Source organism: Pan paniscus, chromosome 2 (assembly GCF_029289425.2).
Source record: "Pan paniscus chromosome 2, NHGRI_mPanPan1-v2.0_pri, whole genome shotgun sequence".
In the NCBI taxonomy this organism is placed as follows: Eukaryota; Metazoa; Chordata; class Mammalia; order Primates; family Hominidae; genus Pan; species Pan paniscus.
Window position 1 is genome coordinate 122,042,185 of NC_085926.1, and position 19,334 is coordinate 122,061,518.

At 43.5% G+C, this 19,334-nt stretch overlaps 1 protein-coding gene across 25 annotated transcripts in view; it reads left to right on the top strand.

Annotated features, from left to right (window-relative positions):
* The window catches only part of KALRN (kalirin RhoGEF kinase), a 692,638-nt gene that overhangs the window by 47,453 nt on the left and 625,851 nt on the right, over positions 1–19,334 (top strand). For 6 of the 25 annotated variants that reach the window (XM_034957214.2, XM_034957215.2, XM_034957217.2 and 3 more), the window contains exon 1: positions 13,836–14,054. The exons of 17 other annotated variants lie outside the window; for them this stretch is intronic. In XM_034957214.2, the coding sequence (XP_034813105.1) occupies positions 13,988–14,054 (67 nt within the window). In that variant the 5' untranslated portion in view covers positions 13,836–13,987. Of the gene's footprint in view, positions 1–13,835; positions 14,055–19,334 lie in introns of those variants that run through there. 2 more of the 25 variants (XM_057301876.1, XM_057301877.1) reach the window with 1 other exon arrangement.

Consider the following 19,334-nt stretch of genomic DNA (forward strand, 5'->3'; position numbering starts at 1 on the left):
ATCTGCCCATAGTATAAGCATATCTTTGATCTCCTGATCTAAGGAAACGATTGTTTTAAAAGTCAAACACGACAATCAAGGGAGGAGCTCTGTGGCCATTACCAGAGACCTGCATTCCACCTAAAGCTCACTGTATGCTCCTAACAAACACTTTGGTCCATGCAGTTTATCTACAGCAATTCTACCCAACTATACGCTCATCCCATTCATTTTTTACCATCTTATATGCAAGAGTTTCATGGAGGACATTTGTAAAAGGCTTAGCAGAAATCCAGACTCACCTTCTATGACATTCTCCTGTCTACTGTAGCGGGACTGTCATGGAGGGAAATGAGAACAGCACACGTTGCTCCCGGGCATCTGTTATTTAAAATAGATCCTGGTAACACTTTAATGAGCAATGTGTTTATGTACCTCCATGCAAGAGTGTATTCGGTCTCAAAGATATCAAGAAAAAATAAGCTGTCCACTCCCAGTTGCCTGTCTTACCTATATGTTCTCAGTCTAGTTGGTCTCCCAGGGAAACTGTCTGATGGCTGAGACATAGCTGCTTTAGTGAAAAGCTCATGGGTTATATTTCTAATGTTATTCAGGCTAATTTGTTCCACCCTATCAAAACATAAAAGAGGTAAAGGGGCCGGGCACAGTGGCTCACGCCTGTAATCCCAGCTCTTTGGGAGGCTGAAGCAGGCAGATCGCTTGAACCTAGGAGTTCAAGACCAGGCTGGGCAACTTAGGGAGATGTTGTTTCTACTAAAAATACAAAAATTAGCTGGATGTGGTGGCACACACCTGTAGTCCAGCTACTCAGGAGGCCGAGGTGGGAGGATCCCTTGAGCCTGAAAGTGAGCCAAGATCAAGCCACTGCACTCCAGCCTGGGTGACAGAATGAGGCCCTGTCTCAGAAAAAACAAGCAAACAAAAAACAACCTCAAAACAAAAACAAACAAACAAAAAACAGCGGTATACTCACACAGACATCCACAGGCTTAGTGCATGTATGTGTGCATTGACATGTAGTCATCCTCACAAAGTTGTCTCTGTAAACATGGTTAAAGGACTTTCCCTGAGTCACAGCCTTACTGGCTTACTTTGCATCATCATAAAAAGAATAGAAATGATAAGCAGGTTAATTTCTAACTTACTTTTATCTAGCTTAGAAATTTGTTATAAGACATGCCACAGATGACCCTCAAAATGGTAGTGAAGATGAGACTGTGGTCCAGGGGTTCTGGGTAGGTGGTGGAGCATGGAGGCAGTGTAGCTGTCCCTGGATGCCTAGCTGCAATTGCATCAGGCTGCATGGCTTCCCGGGCTGGGGTTTGGCAGCACCATTGCCCTTCTGTAGGTAGCCAGGCTTAGATTCTTCATTGAGGAAAAGTTCTTGTGTTCCCTCATTTTTAGGGCAACTAGTATGGAAAACATAACCTCAAGTATCTTTGATGTAATCTCCAAGGGAAAAGTTGCTCCAACTTTTTCTTACTGTAAGTAGAAATTCTGTTTCCTATTTTTTCCTTCAATGGGCCTGAGCTATGGAAGGCTCTGGCAAAGCTACAGCCAAGTAATTCTTCTCCAGAATCCCACAGCTGGCTTTATTTGGGGGGTGAGGTGGTGGTGGTGCCAGTTCTGCTTCAGAAAATTAGAAGAAACAACAAATACTCCTCTAACAAACCTAAAAAACATAGTGAGGAATGCAGAAGGGAAGTGATACCAAATGAGTGAATTGTGCCCCTTTTGCAATCTGCGGTGTCCCTTTACTCTGGGCACTATGTTAGGTGCTTGGTGCTTATGGAAGGCAGCAGTGGGGTGGGATATAAACTATATGATCATGACAAACAATGACTTCGGTTCAGAGGAGTTTACAGTGTGGTAAAAATAGTATGCAGACTACATGAACGCAATGAACTAACCAGCGTTTCTCTTGAAAGAGTTAGACTGATGCTTGGGTAAATAAACCACCCTTATAAAGAAGAGTCCACCTTTTATTTTTCATCAGTGCAAAGCTACATTAATTCTTCACATGCAGGCGTGATAAACAGAATCAAAGCTTCTGCTGCTTGTTTCCAGTTAAACAGACCTATCCTAGGTAAACCTGTATTCCCCTCTGAGAGCACCCCTTCCTTCTGGTACTTGGTTGACCTCCTGCCTTGGGCAGGGTTACACCCACCTCCACTTTTTTCTTGAGTTACTGCTAGAAGGCAGAAACTCTGTGAGCTCTTGGAGAGCAGCCTTGGCGTTCTGTTCCTTCATGTATTTCCAGGTATAGTCCAGGGTGTGACATCTTTTAGGCACTTAGTAAATGCTTGTTGAGTGAATGAAAGCTGCCCTTCATCTATTCCCCTTTCATTTATTCAGCACATATTTATTGAGTGACTTCTGTGTGCCAGGCGCTAGGGATACACCAATGAACAGGACCTGGGTGGGAAGACAGATGATAATATGGGGACATTAATATGGTGTTGAAAAAGTACAAGATGTGGTGGGTGCAGATGCAGGGATGGCTGGCCCAGCTGAGTTGGCCAGGAAGGCTTCCTGGAGACCTGAAGAATTAACACAGATAGCTAGATGAAGGCAGGATGGGAAACAGTGTTCCAAGCCTAGGAAGAGCATATGCAGGGATCCAAAGGGAAGAGATAGCTTAGCATGGAAACATGAAGGCTGACAACATAATGATAATCATAAACACATATATAATGCTTTCTGTGTGCCAGATATTATTCTAAGCCCCTTACATTTATGAAGTTATTTAAATACTATTATCATCCCCATTTTACAGAAAACGGAGGCACAAAGAAGTTTAGTAATTTGCCCGATCTCACACAACTGTTAGAATTGGCATTTGAAGGGAGTTGGCTGCGGAGCCTTAGTGGTGACAAAACAATTACTATGCCTGTGTGTGTAGCACTGATTCCCAGTGAGAATCCTGGCATGCTGTTAGACATGCATGGGCCTTGTGGTAACAATCAACTTGGAAATTGTCTTGTTAAGACTGACAGAACTTCTGGCATATCCTAATTGTTGACTCTGTCTTAGGCAGACGATGAGATTCCTTGCCTCAGTGGATGGTTTTGTTATGTCTCATCCTATGTGAACAGGCTGCAGGGAGGTTGTCCCTGACCTCCTAGCGAGAAGGGACTTGGGGCTCAAACAACAGTTTAACTGTGGATGACCAAATCACATTTTCCACAGTAGATTCCCATCCCTAAATGGGGAGAAGGAGAAAGGAAAATGGTTTAAAGATCAATACCCAGAAATGGCTGACCTCTGCTGGTGCTCCGCCACTGTGTGTGGTTGTTGGAGCTACAGGCTGTGAGGAAGAATAGTTTGGTTGATTGCCAACTTGGCCCCGAGGGAGTAGGCCTGAAAGGGGGTTAAGGCATTGGTTCTGCTTTCTTTCCTTCCAGTTTGTAAATGGTAATCCAACCCCACGTCTTTAGTGCACAGGCGTTGTGCAGCCCCTCCCTGTGACAGGTCATGGTGGCTGGGCCTTGGCCTCTGCCTTCCAAATTCCCAACTTTGCCCCAAGCTTCAGTATGACCACTTCCTCTGAATCCCTGTTGCTGCTACAGTCAGATCCAGCACGGAGGGGTGTCCTCAGCAGCCTCCTCACTGCCTGTTGCCACTTGCTCAGGAAAAGCACATGAGCTGCACATCAATGTTTGGAAAAATTAATGCTTTCAAGATGAGCTCCATACAGTTTTAGCACGTCTGTCTCTTTCACCAGCTGAAAGAAAGAAGCATGTTTAGACAATTACTCCCCAAGGGAGCCCAAGTACTAGCTTTGTTTATTGAGTGTTTTTAGTTACAACACGTGAAGTTCTGGGATTTTTTTGGCTTTGGCTTCTTTTTTCTGTTTTTGGTTATGGGAATATGAGTGGATTGCCAATTAACAGGGCACTTGGAGGTTTCAAAATTGTGAAAGGCATGTTTCTTACGTGGGCACAATTGCTGAGTCTTTGGGATAAGGAACTCCATTAGACATGACAGATGGAATCCAGGCTCAGGGCTTACCTCAGACCAGCAGTGCAACCAGATGTTCAGAGTCTTCCATATGCAGCTGTTTGGAGTCACAGCTCCACCTGTGAGGGCCCCCTTCCCCTCCCTCAGACACCCCACATCTTCACAGTCTTCTGATAGACGTACCATGTAACGACATAGTCACAGTCAGCTTTCACCTTACTTTACCCTCTGCCACCTCCCACCACCTTCAGCTTCCCCCACCTGATGCATAAAACTCTAAGTAGAGATGGCAGGTTTTAAAGCTTGAGGTTTGGGGAGTCAGAGCCCATTGTACAAGGGCAGGGATGGCTGACTTGAAAGCTAGTGTATCACAGTTCTTCCTGCCTTGTCCTTGGCAGACATCACTAATTGATGGCACCATTCTTTCCCCATCCATCCTGTAAGTAGCCGCATAATCTTCAACACAAAGCTCTGGACAGTCACTGCCCCTTGGTTAGAGCTGGAACTTGAGATGAAACATAGTTTCCATTGCTGACCAAAGTCCCATAAGGTGTCTAAGTGGCTGACAAATGAATGGTCTGAGAGGAGTTGAGGTTCTTCCTGAATGCTTGTTATGGAGAACCCATCCTGACTCTTGTGGTAAATAAGGGATGTGGAACAAAGTGGGGAATGAATAGCATTTTCTCATGATATAGTGATAGAACTCCATCTGCCAGCCACTTGAACAGGTGGATAAGTCGGGTGAATTTTTTACTGTGACCTGTGGGTTCTCTGAAGATCATTTCACATTCTAGACCTTATGAGTAGGGGGTAGAGAAGGAAATTGCTGCCATGGTCCTGAGGGAGCACCTCCTTTTTCAGAAAAGATTTGAGCCACTACTTTAGTAGCAGCTTCAATATTTAAATGCTTTGAAAATTACCAGAGTAACAAGTGCTTATAGTAAAAAAATTATAACAACATAAAATTTTACAAAACACAATTCTCTACCTTTCTTCATTCTTCAGGGATAACTACTGTTAATAGTTTGGTATATGTATATCCTACTAGAACTCTTCTATGCATAGTGAAATACATATTGATAGTGTGTATGTATATATTTATATGTCTATTTTCACAAAAAGTGGGACAATACAAATTGTTTCCAATTATTTCGCAAATCATATCCTTTCATTCAATAATAGATCATGGAACCCTTTCATGTTACTACATATAAAACTGCTTGCTCTTGTTAATGGTTTCTAAGTATAATGTAGGCTGTGTCATAGTTTATCTTATTAGTTCCTTATTGTGGGACATTTAGGTTTTTTCTTTCCTTTTTTTTTCTATTATAGAATACACTGCAATGTGTGTATAAGTACAGATATTTCAGTAGGTGAGAATCTTACAAGAATTGCTAGGTTGAAGGCTACATGCTTTAGAAATGTTGATTGTACTGCCAAATTGACTTATAAGAATATTATATCAATTTAGTCTCCTCCTAGGTTGGTTGTTTTGTTGTGTGTGTGTGTGTGTGTGTGTGTGTGTGTGTGTGTGTGTGTGTGTTTGCTGGGGGAAATCTTATAGGTAAAATGTGGCATGCTGTTATTGCTTACTTACATTTCCCTGATCATTAGTAATGGTCAGCATCTTTTTACTTTTTATCAGTCATTTATATTTCCTTATCTGTGGGTTGCCTGTTCATAATCTTTACTTATTTTTATACCAGGTTGTTAACTTTTTCTTAATGGTTTCTAGGAACTTTTTGTAAATTAGAGATATTAACCCTTTGTATAATTTATTGTTGCAAACGTGGCAAATATTTACTTCCTGCATTATCTTTTAACATTCATGTTTTTGCAACTTTATCTACTATTTTATTCTGTGAGGACTTAAAATATATGAAAATATAATGTACTCACAGTGTTCAAAAATTAGTACAAAATAAATAGGTCTTTATATGACCCCTATACCTGTCTACCAAGCCACTTTTCCCATAGGTAACCATCAGTATTAGTTTCTCGGGAACCCTCCCAGTATTTCTTTTTGTAAATATAAGCAAATCAGAATTCATACTTAAGTTATCCCTTTCTGATCAACAGCAGGTGAATACTAACTATCCTGCTCTATGCCTTGCGTTTTTAACCCAACAGTATGTCTTGAAGATCTTTTCATATCAATTCACAGAAAGCCTCATCATTCTTTATTCATAGCTGCATAGTGTTTCTTTGTGAAAGTATACTGTCATTCAGTGGGCATCAGACTTTTTTTGCTTCTGTATGCTCTAAAAGAATATTGAAAACTTTATGCCCCTTCACGCATTTTAGTGGATACCTAAATATTTTTTTACCATGAGTTTAAATGGTTGCAAATAATACATTTTCTAGCATGTTGCATATTATAATAGGCTTTAAACGTATTTTCTTCAAAATCTTGGAGCTACGGATTTATATGAATTGGGAAAGGCAAATCTGATTGTCAAAGCAAGTAGCCAAATTAGACATACTTACTTCCTGTCAGAGAAAGTCTAATTTCTTTTTATAATTCAAGCAAGCATGTTAATTAGGCACCCTCTGTGACAACCCCATCTTCAGAATTCTAAGAGTAGAGAGGAAGCTATTAATAAATAGATGTGGTCCTGAGACTAACCATGCTTTTTGCCTTCTAGATGAAAGAAGGCACAATCATTTTCAACATCTCCTTGGCGATCTCATCGAATCATGGGGCTTTACTTTGCTCTGCATGCACCAATGACTCTGTTTTGTTACCTGTTACACTGTAACAAACCACCCTAAATCTTAGTGACTTAGAACATCAATTTATCATTCTCATAATTGTGGGGCTTACCAGGCAGTTCTTCTGCTCCATGTGGTGTCTTTTGGGGTGCTGGGATAGCTGGCAGCTCCAGGGTAGGCTTCCTCTGGTGGCTGGGAGGGGGCTGGGACTAGCTGGGGTTCTCAACCAGCATCTGTAGTTCTCTTCCACATGGCCTTTCCATGTGGCTTAGCCTTCTCACAACAAAGCAGCTAGATGCCAAGAACAGTTGTATCTATTATTGACTCCATTATTTTGAAACGTCTTTTAAAGAGTTAGGTGATACAGTTCAAGAGTCAAAATTCAAAATGTGTAAGATGAGTTACAGTAAAAGGTTGTCCTTCTACTACTGTGTTCAGACTCCTGTTCTCCTTTGGTGATTTGTATATCCTTCAAAAAATTTTTAAAAATGTGTATATAAGCCAATATACTGAGTTTTGTGTCTTGCTTAGGAAAACCATCCCGCCCTAAGACTATAAAAATTTTTCTTCTTGAAGTTTTGTAGTTTTTTTTTTCCCCATGGGTATCATGATGTGAGGCCAGGATTGGTGGACTTTTCGGGATGCCAAATAATTGTTGTTCACTATGCGGATGGTCCATCAAGAACTTCATAGAGTTTCTCTTTTCCTTAGTGCCGAGGGTCATCCACATGTGTCACAAGGTATAGTCAAAACAGTTTTCGTAATTGAATCTCCAGTGGAACTTTCCAACCTGTGTCAGAAAGAGGAGATCAGATGAGTTGGGGCAGCTGGACATTTTCATTTCCCTAGTGAGGGAAGGAGAGTGTCACAGGAATTAGAGGAAACGTAAGCTCTAAGAATCTGCCCCCTCCTGAAGGGCAGGTAGAGAAGCCTGGGAAACTTGGAGTAGTGACTTGACTTTAACTCTGGTCCCATGAATTGAGAATTTCAATGTGACCTGAGCTTGTTTTTGTTGCAGGAGAATGCACTAACCTTTATGAAGTATCCACTATGTATTAAGTGTAGTGCTTTGGATTTTATATGCTATTTTGTTTTTTCCTCATGAAAAGTTCAAGTTTTATGGGATTAGTCTTATCTCCATCCAAAAGATGAAGAAACTGAGATGTGGGAAGTTATTCTAAAGCCTCAGCCCTTTCCCAGTACCTCGAAGGCTTGCAAATTAATGGTACAAGAGGTATAAAAAGGTTTATAGAATTTATGAGACTCAAATTATTTTTAAGAACCATAAGCAGCGTTCATTTGTTGAAAAGTAAAGTGATCTTTGCAAATAGTTTTTTTTTTCTTTTTGAAAATAAGAGCCAAGGAAGAGAATATTCAAATTGGCTAGTGTGCAAGTAATTTCATTATCCAGCTTGATGTGTATGTAGGGAGCCAGGGCATTCAGGTGAGTCAGATATTCTGATTTAACAGTGGGTGGCCCTGTGGAACACACACAGATTATATACTTTCCATAAAAAGAAAAAAAAATACCCAAGGGACTAAAGCAAAAAAGGGACTAAGTAGAAAAAAAAATGTTGAGCTCTAGATATGTGCTAACCAAAATTTAGCATTTATTTGACAATACAGGGGTTTCCTTTTGATATGGTTGAACTTCACATTCATTATTATCAATCCTAGTCCTATGGTATGGTGCCTGATTTTACTGGGCAGACCTGCTGAGGGGGGCTATCTGGAAAAGTTCCTGGAGGGGATGGAGAAGGGCATGGGATGGAGAGCGCAGGTAGAGGTTCACAGGAGGGCTCCGCCTGGGCTGAGGAGTGAGGCTTCAGCTGTGGTGACTGGCAACTTAGCTTCCTGATTCTCTGATGGTGACCTCAGGGACTGAGAGATGTGAGGAACATTTAAGAGAAGCCAAACCTCCTGGGGGGTGAACGGCCTCCTGTTGGCCATGAAGTAACACCGTCTCCTTTGATAGGCAGAGAAATGGCTCTTGGTGGAAATGAGATGGAGGAACTGCATGACTGGCTGCGAGGGAAACGGAGGTAATAGTGAACTCTGGATTGCAGAGGCCTCATGGATCCGTTCTGAGAGGGTCTCTCCAAATATTTACCAGCTTTTTTTTTTTTTTTTTTCAGGAAGAACTCCTTTGCAATATAGGTGCCTTGGGGAAGGCAGCCAACCAGGTGTTCATGCTGAGTAGGAAATGGGAGGTCAGGGCAGTGAGGGAGGATGGAAGGTGCACCAGCTTCTGTGATTGACTTCATCAGGATGGCCTCACAGGGACATGCCTGTGAAGACCTAGGGAAGGGAGTCATGGACTCTGCTCCCTGACTGCAGATATCCACCCCCACCACTGCTTACCTAAGGCCTGCACTCCTCTATGCCTTCCTTTGACCTAGGCTTTATCTTTTGCCAAAATAGGAATATTTCCTGAGGGCCTAAATATTAAGCTCTCATCATAAATACCTTGGATGGGATGAGGTTGTCATGGTACTTTTCACAGGACCTAGTGGAGAGGGCATGGGGCCCAGGGTAGACGAGCTTTATAAGGTCCTGAAGGAGGAGAGGGGACTGGCTCTTGTGTGGGCAGTGGGGGGTACTGGGGTGACATGCTGTGTTAGAGATTCAGTGCAACATGGGGGTTCTATTGACTGCTGGGGGAACTAGAAGCCCCCAGAGAAGGGGTAAGGAGGTATCAGGTTTTCACCACTTAACAAGGTGGTTTAGAGCCCAGGGCAGTGAAAGGTTGTCTTCCATGAGCTGGGCATGCCTCAGCCAAGGCAGAGTTAAAGATCCTCAGCAAAGGTCGGAGGTGAGCAAGATGAAAGCTACACAAAAGCTGAGGCAAGGAGGAATAATTAGCTTCTGCCTTTCCCTCCTGCTGCCTGGCCTGATATTTGAGGTGACATTTAAAGCCATTGTACAGATGTGCAGTGGAACTGTGGCAGAACGAAGGCTTTCTGGAGCCTGTGGAGAGATGAGGCTGATTTCTCAGCCTCCTGGGTGGCAGCTTCTCACCCCTCCATGTGGGGCCCTCTACTGGGCCTTGAGAGGAGAGAGGCCCCTCTGCCTTCCAGGTGAGCATATTCTAATGGGGGACTCAGAATCTCCCTCCCTATTGGACTCTCAGGGTGTTGGGGGAGGTGGGGTACGCACTAGAATTCAAGATAGTGACACGAAGCTGGTGCTGAGGATAGGAGAGGAGAGCACGGACTGAAGCGGATGGATCACCATTGCAGAATTCTCTGGGGAGCTTGTTAAAAATGCAGGCCTCTGGGAGTGAGGCCTTGTTATCTGTATGGATAACCAACCGTCTAAGGTGATTCTGCTGCCCATTAAACTTTGAGAACCTCTGAGATAGAGAATGTGTGAGGTTAGCTGGAAAGGGCCTCTTGGGAGGGTGGACTTGAATTTCAGTGTCCAGGTGATACTTACTTGCTGTAGATACTGTCCTCAGGTGTGGACCTAAGAAGCCCGTTCACCTGGGGACACTAAGCTGTCATGGGAGAGACTGGCAGGGGTCCAACCCACCCTTGAAATGGTATCCCTGGGAATGTGTTGCCACAGGTTCCACTCCACCACTTGGGCGCTAATCGCCAAGGGGACAGAAGTGGTGTGGGAGGTGACTGAGGATGCTGTCTGCTGGAGTGTTTGATTCATGTTACAACTGAAGCACAGCTTGCAGGTCAAAATGGTAGCCGGGTGGAGCCCACTTGTTGGGGCAGGGTGAGGGAGATCAGTATGTCTGTGGACGGTCTTCACTTTGGTTTGCAGATACCAGCAACTATGCTACCTCCTGTATTGTCTTCACTTGCCAGATAGGTCCATGTGTCTGAGGAGTTGGGCCAGTGCTGCTGAGGGGACAGTGGCCATTGTCGTCCCAGGAGATGAGTGGGAAAGATCTGGGATATGGTTGGATCTCTCCTCCCTCCGTGCTGCTTGCCTTCTGCTCTATACACTTGTGCTGGCTTTATCTGATGGGGAACACAGTGTTTTCAAGTTGGGGTGGGTGAAGAGAGGGAGAAAGAACAGTGCCAAGGAAAGAAGAAGGAACATCGAAGAGAAAGGAACACATCCATGTTGTGATATCAAGTAACTGCTGAACATCCGGATGGGCATCAGCCCTCTGGAGTGGATGGGCTGTTGCTGGCCTGGTGACACTGCCTGTCCCTGGAAAACATGTCTCTGTAGCCAGCTGGGTGGGCTGGAGGAAACATGTGAACGGGAATAGTTGTGCTTGCTTTGACCATGATGAAAGAAGGAGCCACTATGGAAGCATTGTATAAGACAAAACAAAAACAACAACAAAAACCTACTAATAAGGCTGTGTCCTGGCCAATATCCTTTCTAATTGCACTGCAGTTAAATGGCAATGCTGACAGTCTCTTGGAACATTTTATTCAACTTCTGGAGGGGCTGCATTTCAAGTAAGACTTATGAGGCTCTGTGGGAGATGGAGAAATGAGCAGTGGTGGGCTGGGGAGCTCCAAGGAGCCCAGCCTGATGGGTTGAAGTCAATCTTGAGTAAAACTCCAGGCTGAATGGGTTCACCCTGGGGCTGACCCAGTGGGCATTGCTTATGTTCTTAGGTCTGTTTGCAGGGGAAGTGCTTGCACCCATATTATTCTTGACAGTCTTTATTCCCATTTTCTCTGCAAATGAGACTGTGTGGAATGTTTTACCCTTGATTACTGGAGGGAGGGGAACAGAGCCAGCTTCTTTCTCCAGCCCCAAGAATGAGGCTTGTAGCACTAACACCATTAGAGCACTCTCTGGGACTTTCTGCCTCACAGTCAGATGCTCTTCCCCTGCCCCTCTCTGTCTAGGTCTCCTGCCACGATGGGAGCCTCCCGTTTCAGATTTCTCCCAAGTTGTGTTAGAAAAAGCCTTTTTGGCATTCTTACTTGGAGATGCACTCTCTCTGCAGTTATAAGTCAGGGGCCAAAGAAAAAGATGAAAAGCCCTTAGTTAATAAGTGGCCTCATTTGGACCCTCCACTCAACCTGTGCCCATGGCATGTCAGCACTGCCCTGGAGGGGCCTCCCTCAGGGTTCCTGTTAGGAAACAGCAGTGTTTCCCCAGGTCCTGCCCTACTGTGAGGGCTCCCGTATCTCAGTGAAACATGTCACAGTTTCCCAGGGAATCTCTTAGTGCCCCAGAAACTCTCAGGGAGGAGACAGATGGGCACCTACGAGTTATCTGACCTTAAACAAGTTATTTAATCTTTTGGAACATGGATTTTCTCTTCTGTATACTGGAGAAAGTGATTCCCATCCTACAGACCTTGCAGGGCAAACAGGAGATGATAGTTATGAAAGTACTTTGTGAACGAAAAAGTACTGGCCACATGTGAGCGATGGATTCTTGTTATTCGTGAAGGGAGAAACACCGGGTTACTTCTCTCTGGAGGGAGGAGGAGGGGTTTGCATTCTTGTGTTAACTACACACTGGAGTCTTGTCCATTTAAGGTAATAAGAAAATAATGCTAACAGAGCCTGAGAGGTAGCTTCTTGGGTGGTGATGTCTCTGCCGAGACCCAATGCTGCCCTTTAAGAAGAAACCACAAGGCAGTTGGGGGGCAGGGGCAGGCGGTGGACGTTGTGACTCTGCTTGCTTTCTCCCTCTCCCTCCTAGCTCCTACCCCCTGGACGTGCCTCCTCCCCAGTCTGAGTTCTTCAGAAATCTGCACCCTCTCTCATCTTGGAGGTATAAGTTCCAAGGAAGAGCTGGTACTGAGGGAGACATGCCTCCAGTTGCCTGATGGAGACCAGGAGGCCTGGGAGACCATCATTCTGTTAGGACAGTGAGAAGGCATTGCTGGCATGGCCTAGGCTGCACAGAGCTGTGATGAATGTGCAGATGGCTGTTGGGTAGTTTTTAGGCTTGGAGAACAAAGTCATCCTAGACCTGGGGACTCCTCAGGTTTCATTTCAGTGAATAGCACTCCCAGTCACCTGGGTCACAGGCTGGCCCACTGTAAGAGGGGCTGTGATTGGGCAAGGACTGGGCACCCCGTCATGCCCCAAAGGCCTTAGACAATGCCCAGGGGCTGAGGTCTGTGCAGCTTACTCTTCTCCTTGCCTTGAAAATAACATTGTATCGGGGACTCAGATGCCCTTGCATGTTCATTTGTCTAGTTAGTAATCACTCGTAACTGCGAAGTTCAGGGTTCTTTGAGGGACACAAAGATGGAGTTTATGGGCAAGTAAGGGAGAAGAGTCATATACAAAGGAGAAGGTGGAATGAAAAAAATAAAATATAAAGGAAGGAAGATCAGGGAAGTCTGCCTGGATTCTGTGGCATTTGAGTTATTTGTTGGAAAAATTAGGAGGATTTGGCCATGATGAAGTGGAGAGTGGGGAGAGCATGCTATTGGCAGGAAGGGCAGGAGCAAAGTCCTGGGGATAGAAAACCGTGGGATGTATGAACGTGTGGGGAACTGAGAGTCTGGCAAGAGGGAGAGGGGTTGAGAGGTAAGGGAGGACCTTCTATCTACCAGTATCTACCAGGTGCAACACCAGAAACATTATATTCTTCTTTTGCTTTGAGGCTCACAAATACTGTTCTCTCTGGTTTACAGAGGAGGAAGCTGAGGCACAGGGAGCTGAATAACTTGATCCAGGCCAGGCAAGTATTAAGTGGCAACCAGGATTTGGACCCATGACTGTGTGACTTCAAAGCCCATGCTGTCTCTACTATAACAAAGGTTCCATGAAGGGACGTAGGGAAAAAGGATCTGTGGCCTTTTTCCAGTCATGCAGGTCCTACAGTCTTGGGCAAGGAGAGCCAGTGGTCCCTACAGTGAGGCAGTGAGGCAGTAACGCTCCCAGGCTTCTGGACTGGCCTCAAAGTCCAAAATGGCCGAGCTTCTGGCTTCCCATCCCATATTCTATTGGAGGAGCCACTGGCCTCTGGTGTGGGAGGTATGGAGGCCAGGATGGCAGGAGATGCTGGAAAAAATTTAAGACATGGACTTGACTGTGGATTTTCATTCTCAAGACCACTGCAAACCTCGCGTCTTTGCGAAAACCCTTCCTGACTCCCTCCCACACATCTCCGACCTCCCCTTGGGTCCAGGCAGGCTCGGTCTGCACACGGCGTTGTTCTGCACTTGTTCCTTTGTTGCTGTGAAACCGGCTCCCGGCACAGTCAGCCTCTGTGTGGGAGGACTGGTGGCTGTCTTTGCAGGCAGGCATTTGCTTAGAGCAGGCTGTGTGCGAGCCCAGCGTCAAGTGATTCCGGCCTCCTCGAGTCAGCGGTGGTGGGATGAGGCTCTGCCGAGGGGACTGGCTGTGAAGGATGAGTTCAGGGTGGGATGACGGACCGCTTCTGGGACCAGTGGTATCTCTGGTATCTCCGCTTGCTCCGGCTGCTGGATCGAGGTATCCTGAGTGTGTGTATGCTTGTATGAGAGACTGAGAGAGATAAATACACATAGAGACATAAAGAGACATGCAGAAAGACACAGCAGAGAGGGGAGGGGGGTCAAGAAGAGAGAGAAGGAATGAAACAGAGGCAAGTAGCAAACCCATGGAAAGTAAAGAAAGGCTGTTTTTCTGGGGACATGTATGACCCAGCTGGGAATCGGGAGCACAGGGTCATTTGGGGAGCATCTGTATAACAGGATCTCATTTCTTGCTGGGTTTTTCATCAAGCTCAGTACTCTAGTCAAATACAAGTTAAGCCCTGTCTTGCAGGGCTCTTGATAGAACTCTCTGAGAAGCAGTGCAGAAGGAGAATGATTCCTGCAGTAAGAAGCTGGGGGCAAACAGACTCAGGCTCAAGTCTCAGCTCTGCCACTGACCTTAGCCTGATTTATGTGACTTTTCTGAGCTTGTTTACCCATCTATAAAATGGGCACAGTAAGACCTATGTGCTGAGGTTGCTCTGGAGCTATTATTTAATTCATACATGTAAAATATATAACATCATATGTGGTGCACACAGTAGGTGCTTAGTAAATGCTGAGTTCCTCCCTATGCACCTCTTAGCTTCACAGAGCTATTAATACCTATCCTGAGGATAGCTCCCTTTTTTGATTATCTACAGATAGAGCTGGTACAGAATTTGCAGTTAGTGGAAAGAAAAGAGAAAATCAGTTTTATTTCTCAGGTTAATCCGACCTTAATACATTTTATCAAATATTAATGCAATTAAAGTCTTCTGATAATGTGACACAAATCCAGATGTTCTTTTGTAAGGAAAAGCCACTGTGAACTTGTTTGGTAATTGATTTTTTAAAATGTTGAATATTATTTTTAAAAGCTTTGGCTTCTTTAAGAGGTTTTGGCAAGAATGAGATCAAACTCCTGATGGAAAAGATGGCCCTGGGGAAGCCTTGCTATACAGCCCAAGGTGTATTCATCTCTATGAGGAATAGTCTTGATGTGCCGGGAGATCAATACCAGGTGGAAGCAGACAGCTGCACAGAGCAGGTGAAACAGGGCCCTTATCAGGGGAGAAATCAAAGATGGAGGAAACCAAACCAGCACACACTAAAAGCAGTTTCTCACTATCACCGAGAAACAGGCCAGTGGGAGCCCAGACTTGAGATGAGGGCGTTAAGAAGGGCATCAGAACTTCACACTGATGAAGATTATAGACTGGGAGAAGGGAGAAGAGACCACTAGATGTGAATCCTCCTTATCTTTGTGACCTCAGGCAAGTTGCTTAACCTCTCTGTATCTTCTTTCCTTCATTCGTAAAAAGGGGTGATGATGATAATGGTAGTACCAACTCAGAGGGTTGCCATAGGGGCTAAGTGAGAAACTACAAGTGAAATACTTATCCCAGTGCATGGCACAAACAAAGTACTCTTTAAATGGTAGTTTTCATTACCAAGGCAGTTAATTCTCACTCTCCAACAAACATCCTGGGAAAGACAGGAACAGGTGGTATATAATAACCGGGAACTAAGAAAAGTCCAATTAAGAATGGTTAGAGGCTTAGAGACAATTTATACTTACATGAATTTAAACAAGATTCACACTACCATATGATGCTAATTATAAGAAGAAACTAGATGTTAATGTATAAGCTATAATACTACCAATTTATTTTTATCTTTTAGAAATGCTTGAATCCATGAGTCACAAACTTAGGCTCAAGTTCTGGCTCCATTGCCTTCTAAGTGCCCTTGAATAAATGGCTAAGGGTAAGGACTTAAAACATAAAGGGTCTTGTTTTCTAGGGCTATACTTAACCAAATTCTCAGTTTGTTAATCTTAAAAATTGGAATATTAATAATAATGCCTACATCATAGAATTTGGGGGAAATTTATTGTGTTAGTGCATATACAGTGTCAGGCATTTTGGAAATGTCAGGTTAATGAATTTATGGGTTGATAGATTAACCTGTCACCTTGGATAGCAAAAGCTGGTTGCAAGAATTATGTGGTCTTCTATGCACGTTTGATCACCACATATGGCTGTAATTTGAAAGTTTATGTGTATTTCTATCTATAGGGTTTTCCTTAATGTAAAGTTTTAGACCAGTAGCTCTTGACTGTGTAGGGTGTCTGATTTCCATGTGTTTGGAGGTTGGGTGTTGATTATGTTGCCCAGTTCTGGTTAATCAGTATTAAAGTATTACACATGTGTGCATACCCACATCCATATTCAAAAATAATTTTCAGTTATAGCAACTTTCCTCTTGTAATGAATGTTACCTAACATTGCATAGAAAATGGCATGCTTTAAAGTGGCATGTTAGGCTGAGCTAGCTCATTGAAAGATGCTCAATAAATATTTGTTGAAGGAATGAATGAGTAAATGAATGAAAGATGAACCTGCCTTTCTGGGCAGTGAACAGAATTCCCTTAGATTTGATCTTTCTTAAGTGTAACAGAATTTAGCTCCTTTGATCTGTTTGAAGATTTTATATCATTTTGCCCTCATCATTGTCGTGCCTTATGTCATCTTGAAAGTAACAGGCCTCAAGAAAGTAAGGAGGGGATAGGAAATGAGAAGTGGGAACTGATGAGTTTATCCCAGGAAATTGAAATAATGGATGAGCTGTATGCTGGCCTGAGTCACTCACTTGGCTGTGACTGGAGGATAAGTGAATCTGTGATTTGACACACCTAGGAAAAGGCAGGAAACATTAGAACACATCATGGAGCTGAAATAAACTTTACAAAGAAATAACAGCGTAGGCTTGATGATTGCAGACTAATCTTTTGTCTCCCCTATCACTGTTCAGCTAAGGGTAAGGATTTAAAAAATAAAGGGTATTGTTTTCTAGGGCTATACTTAACTATATGCAAGAATTTATTTGACAGTGTACTACCAGCTTGTTCAGACAGTATTTTGATGATTTATTGTCCTTAATAATAGATGCTGTTTTTATGGTGTTTGTTACTGGGCGTTTGTCAATTCTGCTGATTGTATTCTGTGCTTATAGACGTTGACTAAGGAGATGGTTGCTATGGTGGGGACTGTCTATCAAAAGAAAAGAGCTCATAGAGATAAGAAGCATGAGTTGCATATAAAAGAAGTCACATTGCTTTTTGTTGTTGAGTTTTGGTGTATTCGTGGGGACCTGACAAGTAAGGTAGGGGTTTACATTCCTTTGTTTACATGTAATTTTTTTTGGTAATGGGAAGAATGAAAGACTGCTGCTCTTTATTCACAGAGCATCAGGCAGTGTTTCCCAGCATGTGGGAATGTCCACCACTGGTAGTACATGAGATGATTTTAGGTGATTTACAGATGTTTCTTGAGCTTCTCTTGCTGGTCACTGCTTGGCACAGTCCAGAAGACAATCTGTTTTCCCCGATGCCTGCTTCTGTTGGGCTGTCCACTCCTGCCCCACCCATTCACTGTGGGCCCTCCTTAATCCCACCCATTCCTCAGCTCTCTCTTCATTCCTACCTCTGGTCTCCCTCTTCTCCTTCTGGCATCCCTGCCTGGGCCTCACACTTTGCCCTGCCTTAGTTTCTTGGCCCCAGTATGTCTCCAGCCTCCCTGGCCCTCATGCCTATTGTCTGTCCCTTGTGTTCTTTCAAGGCACAGCTTTATGCTACCTGCTACAAGTATCCCCATTCCCTGGCATTTCTCTATTATCCTCTAACTAATTGCCCAGCTTCCATCCCTTCTTATGTCTGTGCTGGGCCACCTTCGCCCCACAGATCCTGTGTCTCCAATCCTGGACTTGCGCCTACCTGTCTTCTTGCCTCTAATCCTGAGTGCCTTTCCCTTTCAGCCATGATCTTCTTTTTTCTTTTTCTCCTACCTTTTTATGTCACCTCGCAGTCCACTAATTTCTTTTATAAAGAAGCATAAGTAAAAAAGAGTCAACTTAATATCAAGGAAACAACAGTGTAGGAGGTATGTGGATATGGTTAAAATAGTGACAGAAGTACAAAAATTACTGATGTTTGTCATTATGTCAACATCTTACATGTTGAACTTAAGTGATATGCTGAATTAGGCTTCTAATTTCTTCTTGATGCTTTTAAAAATTGACACATAATAATCGTACATATTTATGGGTACAAGTGATATTTTGTTACATGCATACAATGTGTAATGATCAATTCAGGGTACTAAGGCTATCCATCACCTCGAACGTTTCTTATTTATGTTAGGAACATTTCAAATCTTCTCTTCTAGCTATTATGAACTATACAATATAGTGTTATTAATGATCGTCACCCCACTGTGCTATCAAACCCTAGAACTTACTCTTTCTGTCTGTATGTTTGTACCCATTCACCAACCTATCATTGTACTGTTTACACCGTAAGATGAACTTTTTTAGCTTCCACATATGAGTGAGAACATGTAATATTTGTCTTTCTGTACCTGGCTTATTTCACTTAACATAATGACCTTCAGTTCCATCTATGTGGCTGCAAATGACAGGATTTCCTTTTTATAGCTGAGTAGTATTCCATTGTATATATATAACACATTTTCTTTATCTATTCACCCATTGATAGACACTTAGATTGATTCCACATCCTGGCTATTGTGAATAGTGCTGCAGTAAACATGAGGGTACAGGTATCCCTTGATATACTGATTGATCTCTTTTCTTTTGGATAAGTACCCAGTAGTGGGATTGCTGGATTGTATAGTAGTTCTATTTTTAGTTTTTATGAGAAACCTCCATACTGTTTTCCATAACAACTGTACTAATTTACATTCCCACCGGCAGTGTGTAAGAGTTCCCTTTTCTCCACATCCTCACCAGCATCTTTTATTTTTTGTCTTTTTGATAATAACCATTGTAATTGTGGTAAGATGATATCTCATTGTGGTTTTGATGGCATTTCCCTGGTGATTAATGATTTTGAGCATTAAAAAAATATACCTGTTGGCCATTTGTGTGTATTCTTTTGAGAAGAGCCTATTTGGGCCAGGTGCAGTGGCTCATGCCTGTAATTCCAGCACTTTGGGAGGCCAAGGCAGGTGGATCACCTGAGGTCAGGAGTTCGAGACCAGCCTGGCCAACATGGTGAAACTCCATCTCTACTAAAAACACAAAAATTAGCTGGGCATGGCAGTGCGCACCTGTAATCCCAGCTACTCAGGAGGCTGAGGCAGGAGAATCGCTTGAACTAGGGAGGCAGAGGTTTCAGTGAGCCGAGATTGTGCCACTGCACTCCAGCCTGGGCGATATAACGAGACTCAGTCTCAAAAAAAAAGAAAAAGTCTAT